General features: G+C 43.0%; 1 protein-coding gene across 7 annotated transcripts in view; it reads left to right on the top strand.

Moving 5' to 3' along the window:
* Positions 1–25,571, top strand: part of RASGRP1 (RAS guanyl releasing protein 1) — a 439,223-nt gene extending 413,652 nt beyond the window's left edge. For all 7 annotated transcript variants that reach the window (XM_074365886.1, XM_074365885.1, XM_074365884.1 and 4 more), the window contains 11 exons: positions 2,647–2,820; positions 3,833–3,949; positions 6,279–6,554; positions 8,029–8,109; positions 9,450–9,554; positions 10,399–10,508; positions 11,250–11,394; positions 12,089–12,125; positions 12,885–13,037; positions 13,691–14,076; positions 22,996–25,571. In XM_074365886.1, coding sequence (XP_074221987.1) covers positions 2,647–2,820; positions 3,833–3,949; positions 6,279–6,554; positions 8,029–8,109; positions 9,450–9,554; positions 10,399–10,508; positions 11,250–11,394; positions 12,089–12,125; positions 12,885–13,037; positions 13,691–14,076; positions 22,996–23,130 — 1,719 coding nt within the window. In that variant the 3' untranslated portion in view covers positions 23,131–25,571. The remainder of the gene's footprint in view (positions 1–2,646; positions 2,821–3,832; positions 3,950–6,278; positions 6,555–8,028; positions 8,110–9,449; positions 9,555–10,398; positions 10,509–11,249; positions 11,395–12,088; positions 12,126–12,884; positions 13,038–13,690; positions 14,077–22,995) is intronic.
* Positions 25,572–26,177: the final 606 nt, after the last annotated feature.

The raw sequence follows: 26,177 nt of genomic DNA, 5'->3' as shown, positions 1-26,177 counted from the left end.
TTCATTCTAGGATAGGCTTTGGGTAGCTCTGGGAAATCCCAGAATAAAGTTAAGTGCTACTGGTCTAGCCCAGAATATGCCTAAACTTTGAAGTAGTGCTGACGGGGCCCAGCAGTCACCCCTGATTCTAGAGAGAAACTGTGCCGACCCAAACCTTGCTCCTTAAAACTGTGATACAAGAGAACTTGTCAACGTGTCAGATGCCATCAAACCCTCACCGGCCAGTGTGCCTTCCCAAGAAATGACACCTTGACTCCACTCAGTCCCTGCCACTATCAAAAGATGCAGTCTTCACGTTTGCTCTGAAAACAGACTGCCTAGTTGCTGGGTGCATTTCTTAGAAGCATCTGTGCCCCAGTGAGGGGATGGAGGTCCCAGGGGAGGCTTGGACCAGGTCACCCAATTTATTAGACTCAGAGCTAAGGCCAAGATCACATGCCCCTCTCGGTCACTCAGCACCAATTTATTGAGCCTGGTTGTGTCTGGAGGGAGAGCTGCAAGCCAGGTGACAGGGATTTTATATCTTTTCTCCCCTAACATTGACATCTTCCCTGTTTTTACATAGCTATTTGGCCAATCAGCCAGGAACCTCCACCTCCCCAGCCCCATTTGGAAATAAATCTCCAAGCATTAATCTGTGTGGCCCCCTGGTCTCCTCACTGGCACCCCTCAGACAGAACCACGGGCCCCCATTGGCAAGCTCCGCCTGGGGAGTGTCCTTTTGGCAGTGCCTCCTCTGTCACAGGAAGGACACTGAAGAGAGCCATTTATCACGCTGGAAATCTGAGCTGTACGGGGCCCTGTTGGCAGGGCTGTTCTGTCCAACCCGCAGGACGTCTGCTCCCTGCCGTGCTCGGAGCAGGGGGCCTGGAAGGGAGGAGTCAGTGTAGAACAAGGGCTCGGAGCCAGTGCTCCCCCAGGGTTGAGGCAGGGTTCTGTCTGCAAATGGAAACACCAGTGTGAATCTTTGTTTCTTTTGAATGACATGGTCCCCCACAGCAGAAGACTTGGGGGGATTTTTTTTGTTTTTCCTACGCAGTTCCAAACAGTTTCCCCAAACAAGTGTTCTTCCAACATAGGGTGGGAGGGAACTTTATTTCTGCTATGAATTGAGTGGCATTTAGTATTTTCTGCTTATTATTATAATACTTGGTGTAAGAAGTGTACTGAGACAATTCTTTTTTTAAAAAATGGATTCAATACATTGTATTTATAGTGGGAGAGGTATATCAATGTATTCATTGGAATGAATCAGGGGAAACTTTTCTTACAACCAGTAAGATGTTTGCTTTATATGTCTCTCTTAAAGAGCAGATTTGGTCTCCATATTTTTCCACCCATCAGCGATCCCAGCACAGGGAAATGGGGCTCAGTCAATTTGCACTCATTCTATTTAGGTTATGAGATTTTTCTCATCAGTGTATTACCGGTCAGGCAGGAGTAAGGTATGTACACTGATAACAGTCCCCTCACCCTCTTCCCACCCAATCTCAGTGACTTAACAAAGCCAGAGTTAATTCTTCCCTCACGCTACACGTCTGACCCAGGTCAGCAGGGGCCTCTGCTGATCACAGGTGCTTGAGGACCCGGACAGGGGGGTTCCATCTTGGTAAAAATTTCCATGATCTCTGCAGCGTGGAAAGACAATATAGCCAGTCATTCACTGGTTCTTACATCTTTTTCTCAGAAGTCATTATGTCACTTCCACTCACATTCTGCTGGCTACACTGTGTGACATGGTCACACCTGATCTCACAGAGGAGCGTTCAGAAGTGGAGAGCTGGCCAGAGCAGGGGAGCAGCATCACACACTTCGGTGGGAGCGCTGGGGCAGAGCGGGCCACGCCTCCCTCTCAGTTACACTGTTGGAGCAGCATTGTGTCAGGGCCACGATAACTGTGTGGCCATGGGTTATGTGGTGATCTTCTGGGACAGTTCCTGTTTCACAGCTGCTGTTTCATTGTCAGCCATAATCATTGCCATTAAGTGGCTGGGAAAGTATGGTCACCACATTATAGCTAAGCAGGTTTCATGTACTCCACTCACTTGGCTTCTGCTCAGAAATTGGTGAGCAGAAGGAAATCTAAATAGCTTTGTTTCAGCATGAGGTTAATAATTATCGTGTTAGCACCAAGTCACACTCACGTAGCACTTTGAAAACTTAAGGTGCTTTTACGGGCTATCGTGTCTGTTCTTATTAACAATTCCATGTCCCAAACAGGGCAGATGTTATCCTGCCATTTTTAAGTTAAGAAAACAGGAGGGAGAGAGAGAAGTTGTGAGATTATCTTTTTTCCCTTAACTTCAGCAGAGCTGGAACTTGTCCTGAGAGTTTTCTTGACTACTACTCTTTAGAATTTAGAAGGGACACTATGGGTATCTACTCGAATACAGTACTGAATTAACTAGTATGTGTCACATCTGTTTATGCTGATGACTTCTGATGTAGAGACCATGCTGTGGGTAGAGGAAGAAAGATGCCCTCCCTCCCCTTCTTGTCAGCCAGGTGGAGGACATGCGGGAGCAGAGGGCCAAGAGCACCTCTGTCCCATCACAGAGTCTAGCCATCCGCTGAGCAGAGGAGATCTGCCCCTCGGACTTCCCAGAACACCGGAGCGGCAGTCCTGATGAGTTTCTTTTTCCCCAGTTCTCCGATTATCAGAACTACCTTGTGAATAGCTGCGTGAAGGAGAACCCCACCATGGAGCGGTCCATTGCCCTGTGTAACGGCGTCTCCCAGTGGGTGCAGCTGATGGTTCTCAGCCGCCCCACCCCGCAGCTCAGGGCTCAAGTCTTCATCAAGTTCATCCAGGTGGCACAGGTGAGTGACTGGATTAAGGCTTCTGGCCTGGCCTAGGAGGGAAATTCTCCCCTCCCAGCCTAGTCTACCCATCAGAGCTTCTTTTCCTTCATGAACCTCGGGGTGGAGTTCGTGCACCTTCAGCTGTCCCCAGACCTAGGCACGGTGATTTTCCTAGTTCCCACGCAGGGCGATGTGGAGAGGGTCATAAAGGCCATCTTCGAGGTCAGGGTACAGGTTTGGATCTGTTTAGACCCTTAACACTTTTCAGAAGATGCTTACTAGCCTACATTGCTCTCCCAAATGTGGCCCACGTGGCAAAGGAAAGAGCATTTCCAGGTTTTTGTGGAGCTGGACCAACGAGAGTTAGGTCTTTGAGCCCATGTTGTGTCAAATGCCTGGGGTTTAATGTTTGAGGGGCAGAGTTTAAGCATTTGGTGAGAGTAAAGCAGGTACTATGAACACACATTTGAAGTTCCACAGAGATTCTAGCGTGTCTTTCCAGTTACTATGCTATATAGCACTGGCATTGCCCTCAGAAATAAAACATTCTGGTTACTTTGGGGTGAAGGTTATAAAAGATCACACTTAATGATGTATTTTTCCAGCTCTAGACGTTCCACACCAGTGTTTCTTAAAATATGGGACATGGGCCACCTGCTCTAATGTTAACTAAAAGTGTGTTAAAAGCACGGATCCGTAAGCTCAGCCCCAGATCCAGGGAATGAGAGCATCTGGACTTGGGTCCAGAAATCTGTGTTAAATAAGAACTTTGGGTGATTCTTAGAAACCACTGACACGGAGGGTGGTCCAGCAGCAACAAAAGGAGGAAGATGTGATGCTTTACTAGATTTGGGACCTAATGGTCTGGAATTAAGCATAAGGGAAGAAATGGATAGAAAATTCCAATACCTGATCGCTGGCCTTTGGCCAGTATCAGGAAGACTCGTAGCATAGACAAGCAGCAGTCTCTAAGCTCCCATGTAACTGACATGTACAGTGACTCTGCTCCCTGCTGTTTTCTGTGTCACAGAAGCTCCACCAACTACAGAACTTCAATACGCTGATGGCTGTGATAGGAGGGCTGTGTCACAGCTCCATCTCCAGGCTCAAGGAGACAAGTTCACATGTCCCGCATGAAATCAATAAGGTCAGTGCTCCTGTCTCCTCTGGGGCCCTTTAGCAGCATTCCTAGGACCAGTGTCAGTGTATCCTCCTTGAGGGGCAACCCAGAGAGCACTTCCAAACCACGCCTGGCCTGGCCTAGGAGGGAAATTCTCCCCTCCCAGCCTAGTCTACCCATCAGAGCTTCTTTTCCTTCATGAACCTCGGGGTGGAGTTCGTGCACCTTCAGCTGTCCCCAGACCTAGGCACGGTGATTTTCCTAGTTCCTTGTCAACCAGGCACGATACCAAGGAGGCAACCCCCAGGAAAACGCACAGGACAGGGACACCACAGATTTGAGAGTGACTGTGATTCCGTCTGGCCTCAGTGTTACTGTACCTATTCCTGCTGGTGATTTGAAACTGTGTGTCTCTTTCCTCTGTTCATATGCCACTGAGTGTTCAGAGCCACCATCTTTAGTATCCACTCCCTTGCTCTAGCAAGGGACCGTAGTTCAGTGACTGTAGTTCAGTGCACATGTCAAGTGAGATTATGAAGTGACACGTTAGAAACTGCGCTAAGCAGAACTCTTAGTGACATTATGGAGAGTTGGATTTTCCCAGAGAGTTGGAAATGAGCTTTTCAGTTTGCAGCAGTTTTTATTGGGGAGTATTTTTCTTAAATGTCCTATGTACTTGCCTACATTATTAATTAGATTTTGCAGAAAGGACTTTAATCTTTTATGCTGTAGGGCTGTTCTTAACTCATGTAAACCACAATACAGTATAGACAGACATGCAGCTATGGATGCTGCGGGTTCCAAATGGCTGCTCTTTGAGCATTTCATCTCATGCAAGAGGACCGACCAGGCCTCCCGAGCTGGCACACTGGGAGACTCTTCTTCAGGAGAGATGTCTAAGCCTCATTGTCCCATCCATTTCCCAGGTGTCAGCCTCCGTTCAGGAGGCTGCCCCCACAAAGCTGGGGTTTGGGGATGCCGCCCCACCCTGCCCTCCCAGTGGTCTGGTCACCTTATCATCCCCTCATGGTTCTGCTGAGACCAGGCGGAACAAGAGAGAAGACTGCCCATGTGTCAGAGGTGACAGAGGGGCTTAGCTTGCTCCTCTAAAGCTTGGGGTCCCCCACAGCAATGCTCCCTTGTCTGTAGCTGCTTCACCTTCAGGGTGGTCTGCAGAGTGAATTTTTAAGTCCAAGGTTACAGCAAGTGTCACCCCAGGGTTTATTTCATCATCTAAGTGGAACAAAAATCTCACTTTTGTGGTTGGTCCCCCGTCTCATGAGCATCTCCATACTTCACGCTCACCCGCACTGCTGCTAGTGGTGTGTGAGGAGGCTCTCTTGCCGGCTCCGAGCGAGTGCGGGAGGCTCTCTCTGAGACCTCGAGTTCTTCATCGGGGAGAAATGGTACTTCTCAGGCCACAAGTTTATGACAAGAATTTCTGGCACAGTGTTTCAAATGTTATTTTGTGTTGTGACGTGATTAGCAGGCAGTTTCCCCTTCCTGTCTTTGCTTCTGAGAAAGCTGGTCACCACACATGGGGAATGGGGTTCTGTGAACCATGTGCTGACTTGACCCAGGTGTGTTTGAAAAGAAGAGCAGACCCGGCTGCTCCCTTGCTGTGCCGGTGAGCAGCGCGCCCCCTCCCGTCCAGCAGGGTGCTGGCTCCCACACACAGCAACCCGAGGCCTCTGCCCCATCCCCTCTCAGGTCCTTTGCTGGGAATTGGTCTAGTCTGTTCAGTCTCCCTGTTTAGGGTTTCGGTGTGTGAGTGGAATGTCGCCTGCTTCATAGACAGAGGCCCACATTGAGACTTACCGAGCTAAGGCCCAGCATAAGGAGTAAGAACAGGTGATGGACGACTGAAGGCCGTACTGGAAACACACACTTCCTCAGGCAGCCAGGCAGGCCTCACCCTTCGAGTGTGATGCAATGTGGTATCTCTGGAAGCTTTTGGAAGACACTAGGGAAGGGGACTGCATGGCTTGGGGACAGAGGTCAGAGGGACACTGTATACTCTTATACCTTAAAAATTTTATCAGATGCTTATTTGTTTTTAAAAAGAACAATTTTAGTATAAAAACAGTAGATGAAACCTCATGTAAAATTTCCTGCTTATGTAGTAGAATCAAGTAAAGTGTAACTTGCATTTTGTAAATGTGCTCGGTGACGTTTGACATAAGCTGGAGTTTTAATCTGGGAGTCATACTCTGCACCTTTAGTTGGGTCCCTCCTCCCCTGACATATGAGGTGTGGGGTGAGATCATGGTAGGAACCGTGAGTAAACAGGTGGCTGCTGCAGACAGCACAGCCTGCCTGTGGGATTCCCTGTGATTGGGTCTCTTCTGCTTTGTAGGTTCTGGGTGAGATGACCGAGCTGCTGTCCTCCTGCAGAAACTACGACAACTACCGGCGCGCCTACGGGGAGTGCACCCACTTCAAGATCCCCATCCTGGGGGTGCACCTCAAGGACCTCATCTCCCTGTACGAAGCCATGCCTGACTATCTAGAGGAGGGGAAGGTCAATGTCCACAAGCTGCTGGCCCTTTACAATCATATCAATGAACTGGTCCAGCTGCAAGAGGTGGCCCCACCCTTGGAGGCCAACAAGGACTTGGTGCACCTGCTGACGGTAAGGCTCATGTGCGGGCAAATCACTAAGCACTTTCTGTGTGCTAGGCATCCATCCCTGCACCTTATCAAATATCAGCTCAGTTAACACTCATAAAAACTCCATGCCGTGGATGCTGGTATCACCTCCATTTTATGGATGGGGAAACTGAGGCACAAAGACATAACTTGCCAGAGGCCAAGTTATTCAGCTCAGAACCAGGTGGTGGGACACCAGGGCTGTGCTCTTAAGCAGCATGCCCTTTGGACTTCCAGGAGTGTTTCCCCACCCTGCAAAAGTCAGGCCTAAGCTCTGTTGGAGGAGCTGATAGCAAATGAGGATACAAGACTTGGTAAGAGATGGAGACAGTGGGTTCTCATAAGAAAAAGGACAAGGCAGTGAGTGAGTAAGTAAATAAGTAAATAATTATTTGGATCCTGCCACCACTGGCTTTGATCCCTGTTCCCAGAGCCAGGCAGACGAACATTTGTGGTGCAGGGTGAGATCAGCTGAACTCCCTTCTAGACCTGCGACTCTGTAGTTCACCAGCTGTGTGCCTGTGAGGACTTAGCTGTTTCCTCCTCTGTAAAATCATGGGGATTAATCTCCGTGATGATTTCTCACTTCTTTCAGTTCTAAAATTACACAATTTTTAAACCCACCTTTTTGGCAGAATGGAATGATCACTATTGCCTCTTCCTACTTCACAGGATTATTCTGATCCAGCCCAGGCTTGGCATCAGCTGGTGTCTAATCTGAGCCCTCTCGCTAATTGGCCGGGCAACCTTGTCAGGTCTCGGCCTTAGATGTCATCATCTGTGGAGAGAGGCACTGAATCTGACCTGTTTTAAATCACAGATTCTGTGATGAAAGCTGTGAACATTCTTCCCCACAAAATATACATAAGCCATATATTGTCAATAGTATATGTTTTTGAGTTCTGAGCATCCTGAAGCCCATCCATAGAATCTAGGTTAAGAACAAGATTATTTCTAAGACCTCCTTCCTCTAAAATTTTATAGTTCTAAGATATATGAAACTCATTAACTCTTAATATTGTTTAATAATACCTGTTACTTAAACTGGGTTCCGTTGCTGGAATCAAATTTGAATAGTATCAGGCCACGCAGACTGTCCTTTCAGATCATCCATCTGCTTGGGGGAGAACACATGAGGTGTGGAGCATGTAACCAGGCAGGGCCTTTGGCCTAAGCTCTACATAGGACCTTAGACATTAAACTGTAGTTTAAAAGAGAGCATCTTGAGACTTCACCAGAATTTAAAAACACTCTAATAAGAACTAATGGTTGCCCATACTGCAGCAGTAGGTGTCACACCCTCCAAACTCTGTGAATTTTTAAAAACAAATGACTTAGAGCCTAGAAGTGTAAACCACTGGAGGGGAAGAACAGGAAAGAAACACATCAGCCCTGGGAAAGGCAAACAGCATCCCAGCGATTAACTCTGCTCTGCTCTGCTCTGCTTTGATCCGCAGTTATCCCTAGATCTCTACTACACTGAGGATGAGATCTACGAGCTTTCCTATGCCCGGGAGCCCAGGAACCACAAAGCCCCCGTGAGTTTTTCATATTAGGACTCCCACGTGTAACATGTGCTTTTTTACAAGCTGCTCATCAAGGTCATTCATCTTAAGGAGTGGGCTTTCGTTCAGTTTCTACTGTGTGCTCAAACATGTGCTAGGAATGGGGAAAGGTTCAGCATGTCCGAGGAATAGTTCCTGATCATAAAGAGTCTGCACACTACTTGAGGGGATAAGACTAAGATGTGGACAGTGAAGAACTGCCTGCTGTGAGTGTCGGGAGGAGCGGTGGGATCAGCCCGTGGCTTACTAACGTGAGCAGGGGTACGGCGTCGCAGGCTGGAGTGAGTGCTCCCTCCTGCTGAGTGTGAGGTGTCCTTACATCAGTTGTTTCTCGTCCTTGACTTGATAATACTGATGTGTGTATTAATCAGATGCTTAACTTCAGAGGATTTCCAGCTTGGTAGATAGAAAAGCTGTATCAGCCTGTATTCATCTGGTTCAGAAAGAGCAGTCTGCTGGGTCTTTTGACCTCTTGTGCTGAGAAGCCCTCAAAACAGTGCAGCCCTGGTGCTGCCCAGCAGGGACTCACAGCTGACCTTGGCCCTGCCCCCCCTAGCAGCTGGTGAAGTAGTTTCAGTCTTCCTTCTGAAGGACCAATAATCCACAGTCTCCTGGGAGGCTTCCCAGCCCCAAAACAAGTGGCACTCAAAGGTAGAGTTCCTCTACGTAAGAAACTCAGCTTTTCTGTTCAGATGGCTAAATTTCATTGTCTCTATACAAAAAGGTCAGGCTCTAGCATCCTATTGTAATCAAAGATGGTCACTGAAAAGATTTGGTAGGTTCCATTTTCAGGGTATTAGAGGGCATCGGACCTTCTTTTGTTTTTGAAAGAGATTTTAATTTACACCAAGTCTCAAATACTTAGGAATCGATTCCATCTCAGCTTGTCTAGGCCTCTGGTTTTTTTCTTGTGTGTCTTTATGCCTTTGAGCTACTTTTCTCTTCATCCACATCTCTACTAAATAGTAAGTAGAGAACAGAGAGGATATTTAAATGATCTACTTTTACTCTCTGTCAGTAGCTTCAACAGAAGCTGTAATGGTGAGGGAACTGAAACCCAGGCGTACAGAGGACTGTAAGTTACCTCAGATGGACGTAAATGCGTGAGGAGCTCTCGGCAAACTGTCAAGCACACTACTTGTTAGCCAGGGCTGCTGCACTGGAGTTCAGCTACGTGTGGGCTCTCCGCTCCCTGCTGCCACACGTCCTGAGGGCTGTCCGCAGGTGCAGCTACCAGGCAATGGGGAGGGAAGAGCTGTAGGTTATAAGACTGCATTATGGTCACGGGGATTTCTCTGAATATTTCCTTGTAGCCACTAACACCTTCAAAGCCACCAGTAGTAGTGGACTGGGCCTCTGGAGTATCTCCCAAACCTGACCCAAAGACCATAAGCAAACACGTCCAGAGGATGGTGGACGTAAGTACACCTGTGTTTCCGCAGACAAACGCAAGGCACTGCCTGGCTTAGTTCTGTTTGTGCGCGGAGGGGAGCACAGTGGTAGAAATACAAAGGTAAGAGACGTGAAACCCATTCCTGTGTGAGCACAGGGAGCCACTTCTATTGTGGCTGCAGAACAGTTCAGAAGTTACATTTCTGCCAACACACTTTGACCTTATATGGGGGGAGGTGTACCTCTTAAAGGCCTAGAGAGAGAGCATGTATTTAAAGGTTGCCGGTTGATTTGGGGGCAGAGAGGCGTTAGAAAAGCTTTGGGGATCCAGTAAGGGTGATGAGGAGAATCTAAAACTGAAAAGTTTGGCACTGTTTGATTCAGTTCACTGTGCTGAATGTTGAAGGTATATGCTTTCATATTTCCACATCTCTCCTGTGGACCATTCAGTGTAACAGTAGGAAAGTACGAGCCAGCAAGTGACAGAACAACTCGTAGAGGATAAGAGCCGGGTAGGGAGCACTTCCCACTGGGCCATGAGCTGAAGCTGCAATCTGAGCTGTGCACTGAAGGAACGGCGGTGGGGGGGGGGGGGGGGGGCATCCCTCAGTGCAGTGAGCTCAGGGCTCAGAGCAGCCAGGCTGAGGGCAGTGATGTGCAGACGGAAATGAAAGGGCCTAGCCGCCCCCAGAGGCGGTGGGATGTGACCCGCTGCGTCTCTGCAGCGGTTCAAGGAGCATGTTCCCTAGTTCCCCTCACTCAGACTGAGAAGAGGCCTTTTTCCAGCTGTTCCAGCCCCTTTGTCATTTGGCTAAAGGGAGAAATGATTGGTTTCTCTTTGATAATCACCAAAACAACTCCTTTTTTCAGTCTGTCTTCAAGAACTATGATCATGACCAGGATGGATACATTTCTCAGGAAGAGTTTGAGAAGATTGCTGCGAGTTTTCCATTTTCCTTCTGTGTGATGGACAAGGACAGGTGAGGGTCTGTGTATAGGAAATGCGGTTATGAGCCTGCTGGTGAGAATGCTTTATGAATGTGTTACTGGAAGACTCTGCAAACTCGGATGTGTTGCTGCTGTGGTCACTTAATGAGCACTGGCGCTGAGAGAGTGGTCATCAAAGTAATGCCTGTCCGGTTTTTGTTTGGACTGTTAAAGGCCATGAAAAATGCATACTTTTAAAAAATACCTTAGAATTGAAGATCCTATAATTCTGCCAGTTTATGTAAGTTTGGTCTTCCTTCTTGCTTTGCCCTTACCGATTATGAGAAACAACTAATATTTATGAATACTTTGCATGTTACTTTTCTCAGGGTTAGCTAAGTTCTATGTTGGTTCTCTGTGTGAAACCAAATGTCTGGCTGGTGGGTTCCAGTTATATAGTATGTACCATCTGAAGTCAGAAACCACAGCATAAGGTTATTTCTCTCCCTAAACACACATTTCCATCAGTTCTTTTTAAATCTTGTGGATAGTGGTTAAATTAGTTAGGAAAACCTGGTTTAGCCAAATACTACTACTGTGGATATAAGTAACCCACCTCACCTGCTTATTACATGCTATCCCTGTGTCCTTATTAAGAGGAGGGCTCATGGAAGTCACTGTCAGGTAATATGTACTGTACTGCCACTCAAGGGTAAAAAGAAGGTGAGTTTCTAAGCCGAGAAGCCACCCTTGCTCTCTCCGCTCACATCCTTGTCTCTGTCACGTGCTGGCAGGGAAGGCCTCATCAGCAGAGACGAGATCACGGCCTACTTCATGAGGGCCAGCTCAATCTGCTCCAAGCTGGGCCTGGGCTTCTCTCACAACTTCCAAGAGACCACCTACCTGAAGCCCACTTTCTGTGACAACTGCGCTGGATTTGTAAGTTGTTAGAGTGCCTTGGGGTGAAACTTGGGGAGGGTATGAGACAGTGTCACTGGCTGGGCCAGACACAGATCTCCACACCTTTATCAACTCATCGCAGCCACAGTGACCTAGTCCTCAGATCCGGGGGTTTTACTTGGACTCATCTTTTCCCATTTCTTCCTGATGTATTTTTCCTTCTGGTGCATGGGGCTTGGGATAAATGGTAAGGAAATATTAAATTTTGGATATACTTTTTAAATATTATATCCATACGCTGTTCCAAGTGTTAGGAAAAAGAACTATGAGACATCCTTACCCCTCTCCCCTTCAAAAGGAACAGCCTTTAAGAAGTCACCTGGGCTCTGCCCCTCCTCTGTCCCACCCATATCAGCAGTTTCCTCCTAAACCGAGTGTCTGACCCCAGGGTTCTATATACCTGCCCTTTAGTTTGGAGTCTCAAGAAGCCTGTTTGTCCTGTGATCCATCCACTTCAGGCCTGGGTCATAAATCCACTGTAGTAATCTTGGTAACATTTGATTCTGATCAGCACACACTTGTCCTGCTTTCCGTTTAAGGAGAGAGAAATAGGTTTTCCCTCCCGCTGGAGGTAGAATGAGGGCAAAGAAGGAATGGATGTCAACGTCAAGCCTCACACCAGGAAGATGAAGGCTGTGGGGTGCATTCTAACTGTCTCCTGTTTGTCTCACAGCTCTGGGGAGTGATCAAACAAGGATATCGGTGTAAAGGTAAGGCTCTGCCTCGTCCAGCATGTGGTCTTAGGGGCTCTCCTGTAAGATGTAATGTTTTACCCAGAGCAGGTGTCCATGAAGTCCAATGCCTCACCCCCTAGAGCAGCCCCCGAGAGTGACTGCCACAAACCCCCTAGAGCAGCCCCCGAGAGTGACTGCCACAAGGAAGACAGGACTCTCTGGGTGACTAGTTATGCTGCTTCCTGTTACAAGAGCCTCTCTTTGCCTTGGCTGCCCTAGAAATAGGGATGGCTGGTAGATTAATGGGTCCCCAAAGAAAGGTACAGAATCACTTTTAGAACAGAAGGTAAGTGATAATCAAAGGCCCTTGTCAGCTTTCGTTTTATCAGTAGAGGCCCTAGGACATAATTGTCCTTCCTTTGTGACTAGAAAAATTGAGGAGTAAAGTAGAAAAGACCTTTTCCTGCAAGAAAGAAAGAATAGGCCCTGATAGCTAGGCGCCTTCAGAGGCTCTCCTGAGAGCAGGCACTATGTGCAGGATGATGGAAGACACCACCTCTTCCCTCCAAGATAACAGGATGCCACTTGCGATTCTGAGACTCACAATAAGGGCTGGGACAAGGCTGTAAGATCCAGGGTTGACCCAGTGAGAAGAATGCTCAGTTCACTGGAAACGTTAGGTGTCCTGGCTCCAGAAGACAGGACCAGCATGTTTGACCAGAGAGCACTGCATGAATGTGGTTTTGAGTCCCTGGATAAGAGAAAGACTTCCTGATGAGAGTATCTTGTCCACAGACTGCGGGATGAACTGCCACAAACAATGCAAAGATCTGGTTGTGTTTGAGTGCAAGAAGCGAGCCAAGAACTCAGCAGCTCCCACAGAGAACAGCACGTCTGTGGGGCCAACGTCCAGCCTTTGCTCGTTGGGAGTCAAAGATCTGCTCCACGGTAAGCAGGCACTAGGAACATTCATCTTGGAAAGTGAGGTGGGAAGAATACAGTTTTCGCAGGGGAGGATCACCTTCTTCCTTCCCACTCGTAATAGAAACCACCACAAACACCCTTGTGAAAGATACACCTGTGTGTGATGCGCCCTCTGTTTTAAGAGTTACACGTCACCCTCAGGTGCCACAATTCTGTCACACACAATGCAGACTTCTTGGGAGAAAGGGGCTGCACCTAGAGACTTCCCTTCTCCAGGCCACTTCTCCCCAGTCCTCGAGCTTGGAAGTAGACTGACGGGCAGGTTAACGTGGGCGTAGCATGGGCAACAAGGGAAAACCGCTCCAGAAGTGCTGTAAGCCCAGGTCTGCCTGCAAGGGCATCACTGTCATCCAGAGTGCGTCCACCTCTTTGTTAATAACTCTTCTCTGGGATGGCACCTGCTCATCAAATCAGAACTTCTAAGGATTCTTTTTAGCCCATTATCATTTTTCTCAATCTTACTGTAACTATATTCATCTACTTTTCCCTTCTTGAAAATTACACCTCTTCTGACTCACAATGCTGTGGTCTCCTGGAACTTTTCCTGCCACTTCCTGTATGTCCAGGAAGTCTCTGCTTTTCTGAGCCGGACTAACATGTCACATGTCTTCCTACAGCACCCGAGGAAGGCGCGTTCACATTCCCTAACGGGGAGGCAGTGGAACACAGTGAGGAGAGTAAGGATCGGACCATCATGCTCATGGGAGTGTCCTCACAGAAGATTTCTGTGCGGCTGAGGAGGACTGTCGCACACAAGGCCACCCAGACCGAATCACCGTCTTGGCTTGGCGGCGAGGGTCCTTCTGGTCACTTCGTGTTGTCTTCCCCAAGGAAGACAGCCCAGGACACACTGTATGTGCTGCCCAGCCCTACATCTCCATGTCCCAGCCCAGTCCTGGTCAGAAAGCGGGCTTTCGTCAAGTGGGAGAATAAAGAATCCCTCATAAAATCAAAGGAGGAGCTCCATCACCTCAGACTCCCGACCTACCAAGAGCTGGAACAGGTACCTTCCTTTTCCTTTTTTTCAGACTCTGAAAACAGCAAGGCTGAACCAGGGAGAAACTGAAGATTCAGACCACGTTGATTACTAGCAGGGTAAAGGTGGAGGGGAGAGCAAAAGGAAAAGAAAGGATTCTGCTTTGTCTCAAAGAAACCAGTGGAGGCCCTGACTGAAATTACATAAGTAGAACAGGATACACAGGGCTCCCTACTGCCATAAAGCTAGTCTCTAAATGTTGGCACCAGGGCCCAGTGCCTATTGATCAGCTTTACTGTGCTGACACCACACCCTTTCTTCTAGAAGTAAGTTGAAAGCAAGTTGCCTAAATCCTCCCTCCCTAGAGGTCTTTGTTAAGCTATTCGTCAGGGTTATGTTTTGGGGCCTTCCTGGTTGCCTGAGCATCTTCCTAAAAGGGAGGTGACCACGATGCTATCAAAAAGGAAGAGCATGTAGCTCACCGCAGGAAAAGCCTCCCTCTTAACATAAATGAGAGAACGCTTCTAGAACATCAGGGAATGTGCTGATCTATATATAAGAACAGCTTATTCATCAGTAGCTGGCAAAATGCACAGTTGAATATATACAACAATATAATCTATTAAAGGTAACAACTGTGGTACCAGGAGTTGCTTTTTCTGTTAGGTACCTGATAATGAGGACACTGTGAGCCTAATAGAGGCATGAGAGAAGACAAAATCAGTTTTACCAAGAACAGGAAGAGCTTGGGGATATTAAGGTTAAAAGAAGGAAAGAGCAAAGTAGGAAATAGGACAATGGGCAGCTGTTGAGGTACTCAATTCTGTGGGGTCAGTCACTAATGTACCTCTTTTTGTTTAAAGCTCAGAGTGAGAGCTGGTTTAGACTGACCTCGTGTCATGGGACAGTAGTTTCTTACCAAAGATAGGTAACTTAGTCATTTTAGACATAGGGAAGCAAGGATACATTAATTAGGTCTAACTTAAAAGGTAACGATGCCTGTCTGCCTTTTTTCCCAAAACAAACTGGCTAGAATTCCGTATGTAATTCTACGTACTACATAGACTGCCCAAGAGGGCCTCAGAATTCTGTGCCTCGTCCTCAGTCCCACACCTTCCCTGTTAGACCCCCAGGAACTGAAGATATATATTACCTAACTTATGTCAAACTCCTGTTTTGGTGCTTAGAACAAAGCACATGATATTAAGAGGAACATTTGAGAAAAGAACAGATTACCTGGATGAAAAGTACTCTCTCCCTCGTAATTTTGTTAAGATGTGCTTTAAGAATCAAGTCAATCAGAAAGTGGCAAAATAAGGGTTAAACAAAGTCCTCTCTCTCTAGGGGTAGAAACAGCCAGAATCAAGTTTTAAGAATAATGAAGGAAATAGCTCAGATATTTCTTACCCCTGCTGTTTAACTGTGACCTGTTTGGTCCTCTGTAAAACACAGGGCCAGGAGTCCACGCTCACTATGGTTGGCTTCAGCTCTACCTGCCAGTGAAAAGAAGCAATGTAGTTTGGCAACAGTGTCTTCTTGCTGCAAGAAGTGGGTGGTAGAAAGATTTCAGATGAGGGAGTTTGGTCCAGAATAATTCCTATCCAGTAATACCAGAGCTGCTAAACCTTCTTTACTCTTACCCTTGTCATTGGGCACCTAAGGACCAGAACTCACTCTGCATGTTTTAGAGGAACAAGTCCCACTCTCCCGTTACGTAAACACCTTACAACTTGTCTGTCTGTAATTCATTAACTAGTTGAATCGGTATTTAAAATATGTAATATTTATATTAATACTATAAATATTAATATTACAGCTTATTTTAAGCGTGTATATACCTCTAAACCAGCAAAGGACAAAAGAAAATGCAAAAAAGTTTCAGGTATTATATGACAACATTTTCTACCTCTCTCACCATGTAACCTGGCCCGTAGCAAATGCTCAGTATTACATAGTAGCTAACAGACAGCTATCTAGGTGATTTACAGTGAAAAACAACTCAGTGTATTACAAATTACCCACATATTTTGGGGGGAGTAATCTTTATGGTACAAGGTAAGAACACGAGGTTCAAAGTCTGAAGACGAGGGACATCAGCATTATGGTGGCCTGAGTCGCTCCTTTTTTCCTCTCCCCTTGTGTTTACAGCTAATTGCACATTCATAAACAAACAAAAGTGTCTTTGCACATCACACCAGGAGATGTCCACCTACCTGTGCTTCAGAAAATAGGTGCACAGAACCTCAGGGAGGGCTGTGGATCCAAGGGAAGTTGGTGAGCCTGCCCTGCCCTAACATGCTGCTATCAGGAGAAAACTGAAAGTGGAGAATGCAAAACAGGGCAGGGGACACACAAGAGAATTTGTGGAGGTCCAGCCAGCCTGACAGTAAAATCAGACACACCATCAAAGCAGGATAAATATGAGTTTGGAGGGAGAGGAAAAGGAAGAACTCAAGGCGTTGGTCCCACTCCCCAGAGTAAACATGCTAGGCTTCCTTCCCCACAGAAGAGGTGGAAAGCAGTGAGCAACTTAATTAAGCACCCAGCTGTGTGGACTGCATGCAGGGCACCCAGATTTCTGAGGAGGGACCTCCATGATGAGGAAAGAGGCTGACAAGCGTAACAAAAGGCACGGAAGGAACGTGTTCCTTGCTGTCTGCTTTAGGACTTTATTCAGCAAAAGACCTGCCAGCAGACCGCTGGGAGCACCCTTCTGTGCCGTGAGCATACAAAGCCCACAGCTACCCCACTCTGCTGCCGGCTTTTTTCACATGCACTCCCGGGGGCAGCCCTGGGGCCAGTTCAGGTAGAGAAACCAAAAAACAAGCTATAGTATGTGCCACCTTCTAGAAAACAAAAGAAAGGCTTCTAATTGCCAGATAATTGTTTACTTTGACTGTTACAGTTTAAGAAAGAAAGAAGTAGTGCTACTTCAAATGTGACAGCAGAGGCACATTCTGTCAAACACTATGAAAATCATGGTAATACAGAATCTCAAAAAGAAAACGGTAATTCTCCAGCAACCAAACTCAAAAGGCCCAGAATATTGCAATCTAACTGATAAAAGAATTCAAAATAGCTGTTACAAAGGATTCAGTAAGCTACAAGGAAACTCAAAAAGACAGTTCAGTGAACTCAGGAATAAAATTAATGACCAGAAGGAGTTATTTACCAAAGAGACTGAAATTTTAAAAAAGAACCAAATTCTGCAGCTGAAGGATTCAATGAATGAGAAGAATGCATTAGAGAGCTTATTAGACAAGAGGGCAGATCAGATCAAATCAGCAACTAGAGGACAGGAATTTAGAAGTGACTTAGAAAAGGAGCACTAAGATTTTTAAATACTGAAAAAACCCTCAAAAAGCTATCAGCTATGATGAGAAAAACAAATATAGTAATGACTGGTCTACCAGAAAGAGATGAGAAGAGGGCAGAGAGCATATTTAGAGGAAAAATAGCTGAGAACTTCCCAAAGCTAGGGAAGAAATTAGACATACAAGACTAAGAAGATACGAGAACACCCTATTATCTTAATGCAAAAAGAACTCCCAAGACACATTATAATGAAATTGTCAAAAGTTAATGATAAAGAATGTTAAAGGCAGCTGGTGGGGAGGAGGGACCTATGAAGGAACTCCCATTATGAGGCTGTCAGCAGATTTCTCAGCAGAAACTCCACAGGCCAGGAGAGAATGGAATGACACATTCAAAGTGTTAAAAGATAAAAACTGCCAACCAAGAATACTTTATCCAGCAAAATTATCCTTCAGATATGAAGGGGGACATAAAGGCTTCCTAAACAAAAAACTGAGGGAGTTCTCCACCATGAAAGCCACTTGCAAGAAATGCTGAAAGGAGTTCTTCAAGCTAAAAAGAAAAGATGCTAATTAGTGACACAAAAGAAATTGAAGTACACTATACTATAGCAAAGGTTAAAAAGTAGCAGAATTAGAAAACTGTAACTCTCTATTAGAATGGTGTATTAACCACTTAATTATGTATAAAGGCTTAAGGAAAGAAGCATTAAAAATAATTTAACAATTATAATTTCTCAAAAATTCACAGCATAAAAAGTAAGTTTGTGACATCAAAAATGTAGAAGGATGGAGCCTTTTTATAGGTAAACAGAGGATAAGGTGTTAACAGCATAAAAAAAAATTTATCTACCTTTGCTGTAAGCCACATGGTAAACACAAAGCAAAAATCAAGAGTCATGAAACATAAAGGGGGCTACTGAACAAACCACGATGAAAACCACCACTTTATAAAAGTAAACAAACAGGGGAAGAGAAACAATGGAGATACAAAACCACCAGAAAGCAAATAAGATGGCAGTAGTGAGTCCTTACATATCAATAATCACTCTAAATATAAATCAACTGAATTTACCAAAAAAGAGTGGCTGGATAGATACATGCTGCCTACAGGAAAGTGGTTTCAACTCTAAAGACACACAAGCTCAAAGTGAAGGGAATGAGGATATTCCATGCAAATGGAGACCAAAAGAAAGCAGGCACAGCCATACTTAATTGGACAAAATAGATTTCAAGCCAAAAATGATAAGAGACAAAGGTCAGTATGTAAAGATAAAAGGGTCAGTACAGCAAGAAGATATAATAGTCATAAATATACACGTACCCAGCACTGGAGCACTGAAATATATTAAGCAACAGATCTAAAGAGAGAAACAGACAATACAATAATCGTAGGGGACTTCAATACTCCAGTCAGCAGTGGATAGATCATCCAGACAGAAAATTAACAAGGAAATGTTGGATCTGAACCATATTCTATAACAAATAGACTTAACAGACATACACAGAACACTCCCTTCAACAGCAGCAAAATACACATTCTTCTTGAGTGCACATGGAACATTTTCCAGGGAAGATCATATGATAGAGCACAAAAGAAATCTCAGCAAATTTTAAGAACAGTGAAATCAAATCATACCATCTATCTTTTCTGACCATAGTGGTATGAAACTAGAAAGCAACAAAAGGAAAGCTGGGAAATCTACAAATATGTAGAAATTACTCACACTTCTGAACAACCAAAGAAATGTGTCAAAGAAGAAATCAAAAGGGAAATAAAATATCTTGAAACAAATGAAAATGGAAATACAGCATATCAAACTTAAGGGATGCAGACAAAGCACTTCTGAGAGGAAAGTTTATGGTGATAATTGCATATATTAAAAAACTAGAAAGATCTCAAATAAATAAACTCACTTTACATCTCAAGGAACTAGAAAAAAACTAAGCCCAAAGTTAGCAGAAGGAAGGAAATAATAAAGATCAAAGGAAATAGAGACCAGGGGAAAAAAATAGAAAGGATTGACAAAACTAAAAGCTGGTTCTTCAAAAAGATAAAATTGACAAACTTTATTCAGACCAAGAAAAAATGAGAGAAGGCTCAAATGCATAAAATTAGAAATACGAAAAGAAGGCATTACAACTGTTACTACACAAATACATAGGGCCATACGAGACTACTACAAGTAATTGTTGGCATATAGCCAACAAATTATAGAGCACCAAGAAGAAATAGATAGATTTCTAGAAACACACAACCTACCAAGACTGAATCAGACCAGTAACAAGCAAAGACATTGAATCAGTAATCAATAACTTCCCAACACAGAAAACCCCAGGCTTCACTGGTAAATTCTACCAAACACTAAAAGAATTAACACCAGTCCTTCTTTAAGTCTTCCCCCAGATTGAGGGTATACTTCAAAACTCATTCTATGAGGGCAGCATTACCCTGATACCAAAGCTAGAAAAGGACACTACAAGAAAAGCAAACCATAGACCAACAGCACTGATGACTATCCACACAAAACTTCTCAACAAAGTATTAGCAAACAGAATTCAAGAACACATTAAAAGGTGGGAGGGTATAACTCAAGTGGTAGAGTGAATGCTTAGAATACACAAGGTCCTGGGTTCAATCCCCAGTACCTCCTCTAAGAATAAATAAAACCTAATTACTTCCCCACCACCAAAAAAAAAAAGAACACATTAAAAGGATTTTATACCCCATGAAAAATGAGGTTTATCCTTAGGATATAAAGATATTTCAACATATGCAAATCAATAAATGTAATAAATGACACTGGTAATATGAAAGATAAAAATCATGTGATCATCTTCAACAGATGCAGGAAAAGCACTTGACAAAATACAACATCCTTTCAAGATAAAAATCCTTCTCAGATTGGGTACAGAAGGAATATTCCTCAATATAATAAGGGCCATATATGGCAAGCCCATAGCTAACATTATACTCAGTGGAGAAAATGTCAAAGCTTTTCTTCCTAGATCTCTCACCCACTCTCACCAGTCTTATTTAATATAGTACTGAAGTCTTAGCTAGGGCGATTAAGCAAGACAAGAAGGTAAAAAGCATCGAAGTCAGGAAAAAAGTAGCAAAACTCACTATTTGCAGAAGATGAGTCCTATATAGAGACTAAACAAAAAACTGTCAAAACTAATACACATTTTCAGTTAAGCTGCAGGGATACAAAATCAACTTACAGAAATCAGTTGCATTTCTATACACTAAGGATAAAACTTTTGAAAAAGAAATAAAACTGTTCCATTCACAATAGCATCAAAAACAATAAAATACTTAGGAATAAATTTAATCAAGGGAATGAAAGATTTGTACAATGAAGACTGCAAGACTGCAGAAAGAAATCAAAGAAGACATGAACAAACGAAAAGACATCCTGTGTTCATGGATCAAAAGAACTAATTCTGTTAAAATGTCCATATTACCCAAAGTCATCTATAGATTCAGTGAAATCCTCATCAAAATACTAATGGAATTCTTTACAGTAGTAGAAAAAAAACAATCCTAAAATTTGTAAGGAACCACAAAAGACCCTGACTAGCCAAAGTAATCCTGATGCAGAAGAACAAAGCAGGAGGCACACTTCCTAATTTCAAATCATACACAAAGCTATAGTAACAAAAACAGCATGGTACTGGCACAAAAACAGACCAATGGAACAGAAAAGAGCCCAGAATTTAACCCTGCACGTATGGCCAGCTAACATTCAACAGGGGAGCCAAGTGCACCCAAGGCAGAAAGGCTGGTCTCTTCACAAATGGTGTGGGGAAAATGGATAAGCACATGCAGAGCAATGAAATCTGGCCCCCATCTTACACCACTCATAAAAATCAACTCAAATGGATCAAAGAGTTAAACACGAGACCTGATACTGTACAACTCCTAGAAGAAAACTTAGCGGAGAAGCTCCTTGTCATTAGTCTTTGTCAATATATTTTTGGATATGACACCAAAAGCACAAACAACAAAAGCAAAAATCAACAAATGGGACTACATTAACTAAAAAGCCTTTGCACAGCAAAGGAAACCATCAACAAAGTGAAAAGGCAGCCTACTGAATGGGAGAAAATATTTGCAAGTTATTTATCCAATAAGGAGTTAATATTTAAAATATATAAAGAACTCATACAACTCAATAACAAAAAATCTGATAAAAAAAATAAGAACTAAACAGACATTTTTTCTGAAGAAAACATACAAATGCCCAAGAAGTACATGAAAAGATGCTCAACATCACTAATTATCAGAAAAATGCAAATCAAAACCACGATGAGATATCATCTTAACACCTGTCAGAATGGCTGTCTTTGAGAAGACAGGTAATCACAAGTGCTGGTGAGGATGCACAGAAAAGAGAACGCTCGTGCCCTGCTGATGGAGATGAAAACTGGAGCAGCCACTATGGAAAACAGTATCGAGGTTCCTCAAAAAAATTAAAAATAGAATATGATCCAGCAAGTTGACTTAAGTATTTATCTTAAGAAAATGAAAACACTTAACTCAAAAAGATACATACACACTCATGTTCACTGCAGCATTATTTACAATAGACAAGATACAGAAGCAACCTAAGTGTCCAAGGATAGATGAATGGATGAAAAAGCAAATGTGATACATACATACAATGGAGTATTACTCAGCCATGAGAAAGACCTTGAGGACATTATGCTAAGTGAGACAAGTCAGACAGAAAAAGACAAGTACTATATAATATGTGAAACTTTTAAATGCCAGAATTAAAAGAACAGAGAATAAAATGGTGGTTACCAGGGGATGAGGAGGTGGGGGAACAGGAAAGATGTTTAAGGGTACAAATTTATGAGTGGTAAAATAAATAAGCCCCAAAGATATAATGCACAGTACAGTGAATACAGACAATATTAAAATCATCAAGCTTGCTAAGAGACTAGAACTTATTCCAACTACTACAAAGAAAGGAGGTACTAATTATCACTATAACTGCAATCACATAACTGTATCAAATTAATGTGTATACCTTAAATTTACACAATATTATGTCAAATATATTTCAATTAAAAAAGACTGGAAATCAACAGCTGTCTGTAACTAAATCACTGCAAATTACATAACTAAATTCCAGTTTAAGGGGATAAGATAAAATTCTTACCTTGATCAAGCGTCCATCAGTTTTCAATGGTTCTTGGGAGAAAGTATGTAATATATAATACATATAATAGCTCACATGAACTATTATGAACTATAATGTCACTTTATTACAGTTCTCGTATGTCAGACCTGACCAGACTCTTTTATTTCTGCCAAGTTTAGGTCTGTTGTACAACACCCAAAAATTTTTCTCCTTATCCACCTATTGATTGCCCAGGAATGGTTTACTCTGCAAGCCACTCACATCTTTGATATAATAACAAAACTAACTGCTGTTTACACATGCTCATTTGATATTTAACGTGTTATCTTCTATTCAGGGCAAAATAACTGCCTTGAAAATACTTTTTAATTCTCAGCCACAGTGAATAGATGCCAATCAAGTGTAGTATTCCCAATATTATAACTGATTTGCCATTCATTGCTGCTTTATTAACATACTTCATTCTCCTGTCCTTTTAGGAAATAAATACCCTGAAAGCAGATAATAATGCTTTAAAGATCCAACTGAAATATGCACAGAAGAAGATAGAAACCCTCCAGCTTGCAAGAAGCAATCATGTCTTGGCTCAGATGGAACAGGGTGACTGTTCTTAGCTCCGAAGCCCAAGCAGCACAACCTGTAGATGAGGACACCGGAGATCTCATTTCCTAAACCTGTTAGCACAGAGACCAAGGGGACCTTAGATTGGCTTTAAAAAGGGTACTTTTAAAGAAGAAAGGTGGTTACTCATTTTTTTACCTTAAAGATTCCTACTGTGCGGTATTGTTTTCTCTTCCAATCAGCTGAATTAAAGGGGAGGAAACCTGAAGAATGCAGAATTTTTGCCATTCATACCACAAACTTTTTTCCCCCCTAGGACTAGTATCAAAAGCATGATAAAAACATGACTATAGTTTTCTGACTGGGAAGCGTCTTTTATGTGGCCTGCCTGGCTGCTGCTTCCTTAGAACTAAAATCCCTGGAAAATGAATTTCCTTCCTTCCTTCCTATGTTTTTTGTGAACTTGGCATTTACTTTGTTCCATCCAAAGCTTGCTTATAATGGAAAAATACCCACACTCCAAAAGTAGAACTGCTTCCTGTATATTTCAGCATTCTTTACAAATCTGGTTCCCACTTCACTACCTCAGATCTAAACAGTATGCCTTTTCTCCTCCTCCCTCACTACGTTCATGCACACGAGGACATCTAACTAGAGGTGAACTTCTAGAGATGTAGCCACAAATTTGGGGGGGGGGGGTGATAAACATCATCCAATTAAAACTCATAGTTTTCGTCTCACAGTCATAAACTAAGTAACCAAATTAAATAGCTAGAAACGTGGCTATTACTATCTCATACATGACTAGCTAATTAGCTAAAAAATAAAAGGAATGCAAACATTTGTCCCTTTGATGTGCAAGTGGACAGAATTAAGAATTTATGGCTTTTTAAAAAGTTTAACTCTCACATACCATCCTTGTCTTTTTTGAAGTAACTATTTTTGAACTGAATTTGTGCTACTGTACTGTCTTCACTATTAATACTATTTAGAAATAAGCTAATTGGATCAGTCTTCAATAATAGCTGACAGTGTACATATGTATATATTATGTATATACAATATCAGACATGCATGTGGCTTGGAATTGTTTCCTCCTTCCTAAGTGTGGAAGCAAATTAAAGCGGCTTTTGGTCACATACACAAATTTGCAAAGTTCAGTAATGGTACAAGATGAAGAAATTGCTCACAATGTAAATTGTATTGTTTGGCAAACTCACAACTATGAGTTTTCTATTAATGAAGGTTAATGATAAGTGGGCTTTTTAATTATCTGGGCAAGTATTTACAAACTTCCTTGTCAGATTCTTTTTCTCTCTAAAAAAAAAAAAAAAAATCCATATGATCATTTTCTTTTCAGGGGAACTTACCTTCCAAGCTTGAAAACCCTGATACCAAGCTGACTTAAAATTCAAACACAAATTGACCAACTGCCAAGAATATAATCTCAACAACTAAAAGTTCCAAACCTAAAGCCAACACCAAGTCTTAATCAGAAGCAAATTATATATACAAATAATACCTTCCTTGGAGGATTCAGACCATTTAGGAAGTTTCTTTGATGAGAGACCAGCTCCCATTTGCAGAACTCCTTGTACTGAGCTTTAATGAGAAAACCAGTGACTAGCTTTCAGTTAGTGTTTTAAAGAATCACTTTACACGGACATTTACCCTTTTCTAAACCAAACTCAAAAATCCCGACGGCAGGGCTGCTTAGGCCACCACCTGGCATACAGCCTTATAGGAAGTACTTTCTACTTACCTTATGTGGAACAAACATGAGTTTATTATAATCTTTAAAATTCATATTCGTCACCTCTCCTTGTCCTCTGCCATACATGAACAATGGTACAGATCAATGTCGTTAAGCATAGTTATGTAACCCAATTAAATTCTTTTCATTCTTCTTACCCTCCAAAATACAGAGCCCAGGTTCATTTCTGTGTAAGTAACTTGTAATCTGTAGGAATTAGAAAAGTCACAGTTCCCTTAATTAGCCTAATTAACATGGCCAGAAGGTCTCAAGCATTTCAGAATTTATCCCTGAAATGGATAGGAAGCAATAGTTTCAGCACAGGTTTTTACAGTCTAGCAGGGATCAAAGCAGCATAATGTATAAATTAACATTGTTTGCTCTGAGCTACTTGGGGTTAGTGAAATCTACAGAAATAATCTGAAACCAATTTTTGGTTTGTCAAGCCTGGGATACAAACTTGTGTGGCTTCTACTGACTTGAAATAAGTTTGGACACACTTATCTGCCAAAACAAGGACAAATCTTGTTTTGTTAACAGCAATGTCACTTCTCATTTTCTTTGGTAATTCATTTGCAGTTTTACCGGTCATTTGTGAATTTCTGTTTAAGGATGTATAATGTAAAAGAACTGCAAGGAAAAAACAAATGTACAGATTGTAAAGGTGTTGTTTTTTTTATACTAAATGTAAGTTTTCATTGTGTAATATTTATATGATAAAAGACATCAGAATCCCCACAACATAGGTGTCTTGTGTTTCTTCTAGTTCATGAATATGTAGAAGCTTTACCTGAATTTTTACTATAGTTGACAGCTAAGACCACTCCCTAATTCTCTTAACCAGAATTTTCCTGAAAGGAAAAGCAAAGCAACTAGTTATTCAGTGTACATTTTTATCTTTTTATAACATGAAGTAAAAGTACAGAAATATTCAGCCTTTTCCCATCTTACTACATAATGACGTACAGTGATCCCCAAATACTAAGTCTATAAATACTTAACACTGAAGGAGGTAAATCTGAGGTGGTCATTTTTCTGTGGCTTTCATCTTTAATTCCACAGTTCTAAGACAACTAGCAAGTAAAGAGAAACTCAGAAGCTGTGCGTGGAAGTGGTAGAGGATGGTTGAATCCAAAGTACAGAGCACCCAGAGCAATTCATTTGTGCTCATGATTACCTAGTCACACAGTGTTTAGAGACAGCCATGATTTTTCCTTAATCCCCAGCCAGCTTTTGTTTAACTAGATCAATTTTGGGGAGGGGGAGGATTTTAATCATTCATATTCCACCGTGGAATGCATTCTGGTACACTTGGATGTTGGTGTATTTATCATTTTGGCATTTCAT

Source organism: Camelus bactrianus, chromosome 6 (genome assembly GCF_048773025.1).
Source record: "Camelus bactrianus isolate YW-2024 breed Bactrian camel chromosome 6, ASM4877302v1, whole genome shotgun sequence".
Classification (NCBI taxonomy): Eukaryota; Metazoa; Chordata; class Mammalia; order Artiodactyla; family Camelidae; genus Camelus; species Camelus bactrianus.
This window is presented reverse-complemented; position numbering and strand designations above follow the sequence as displayed.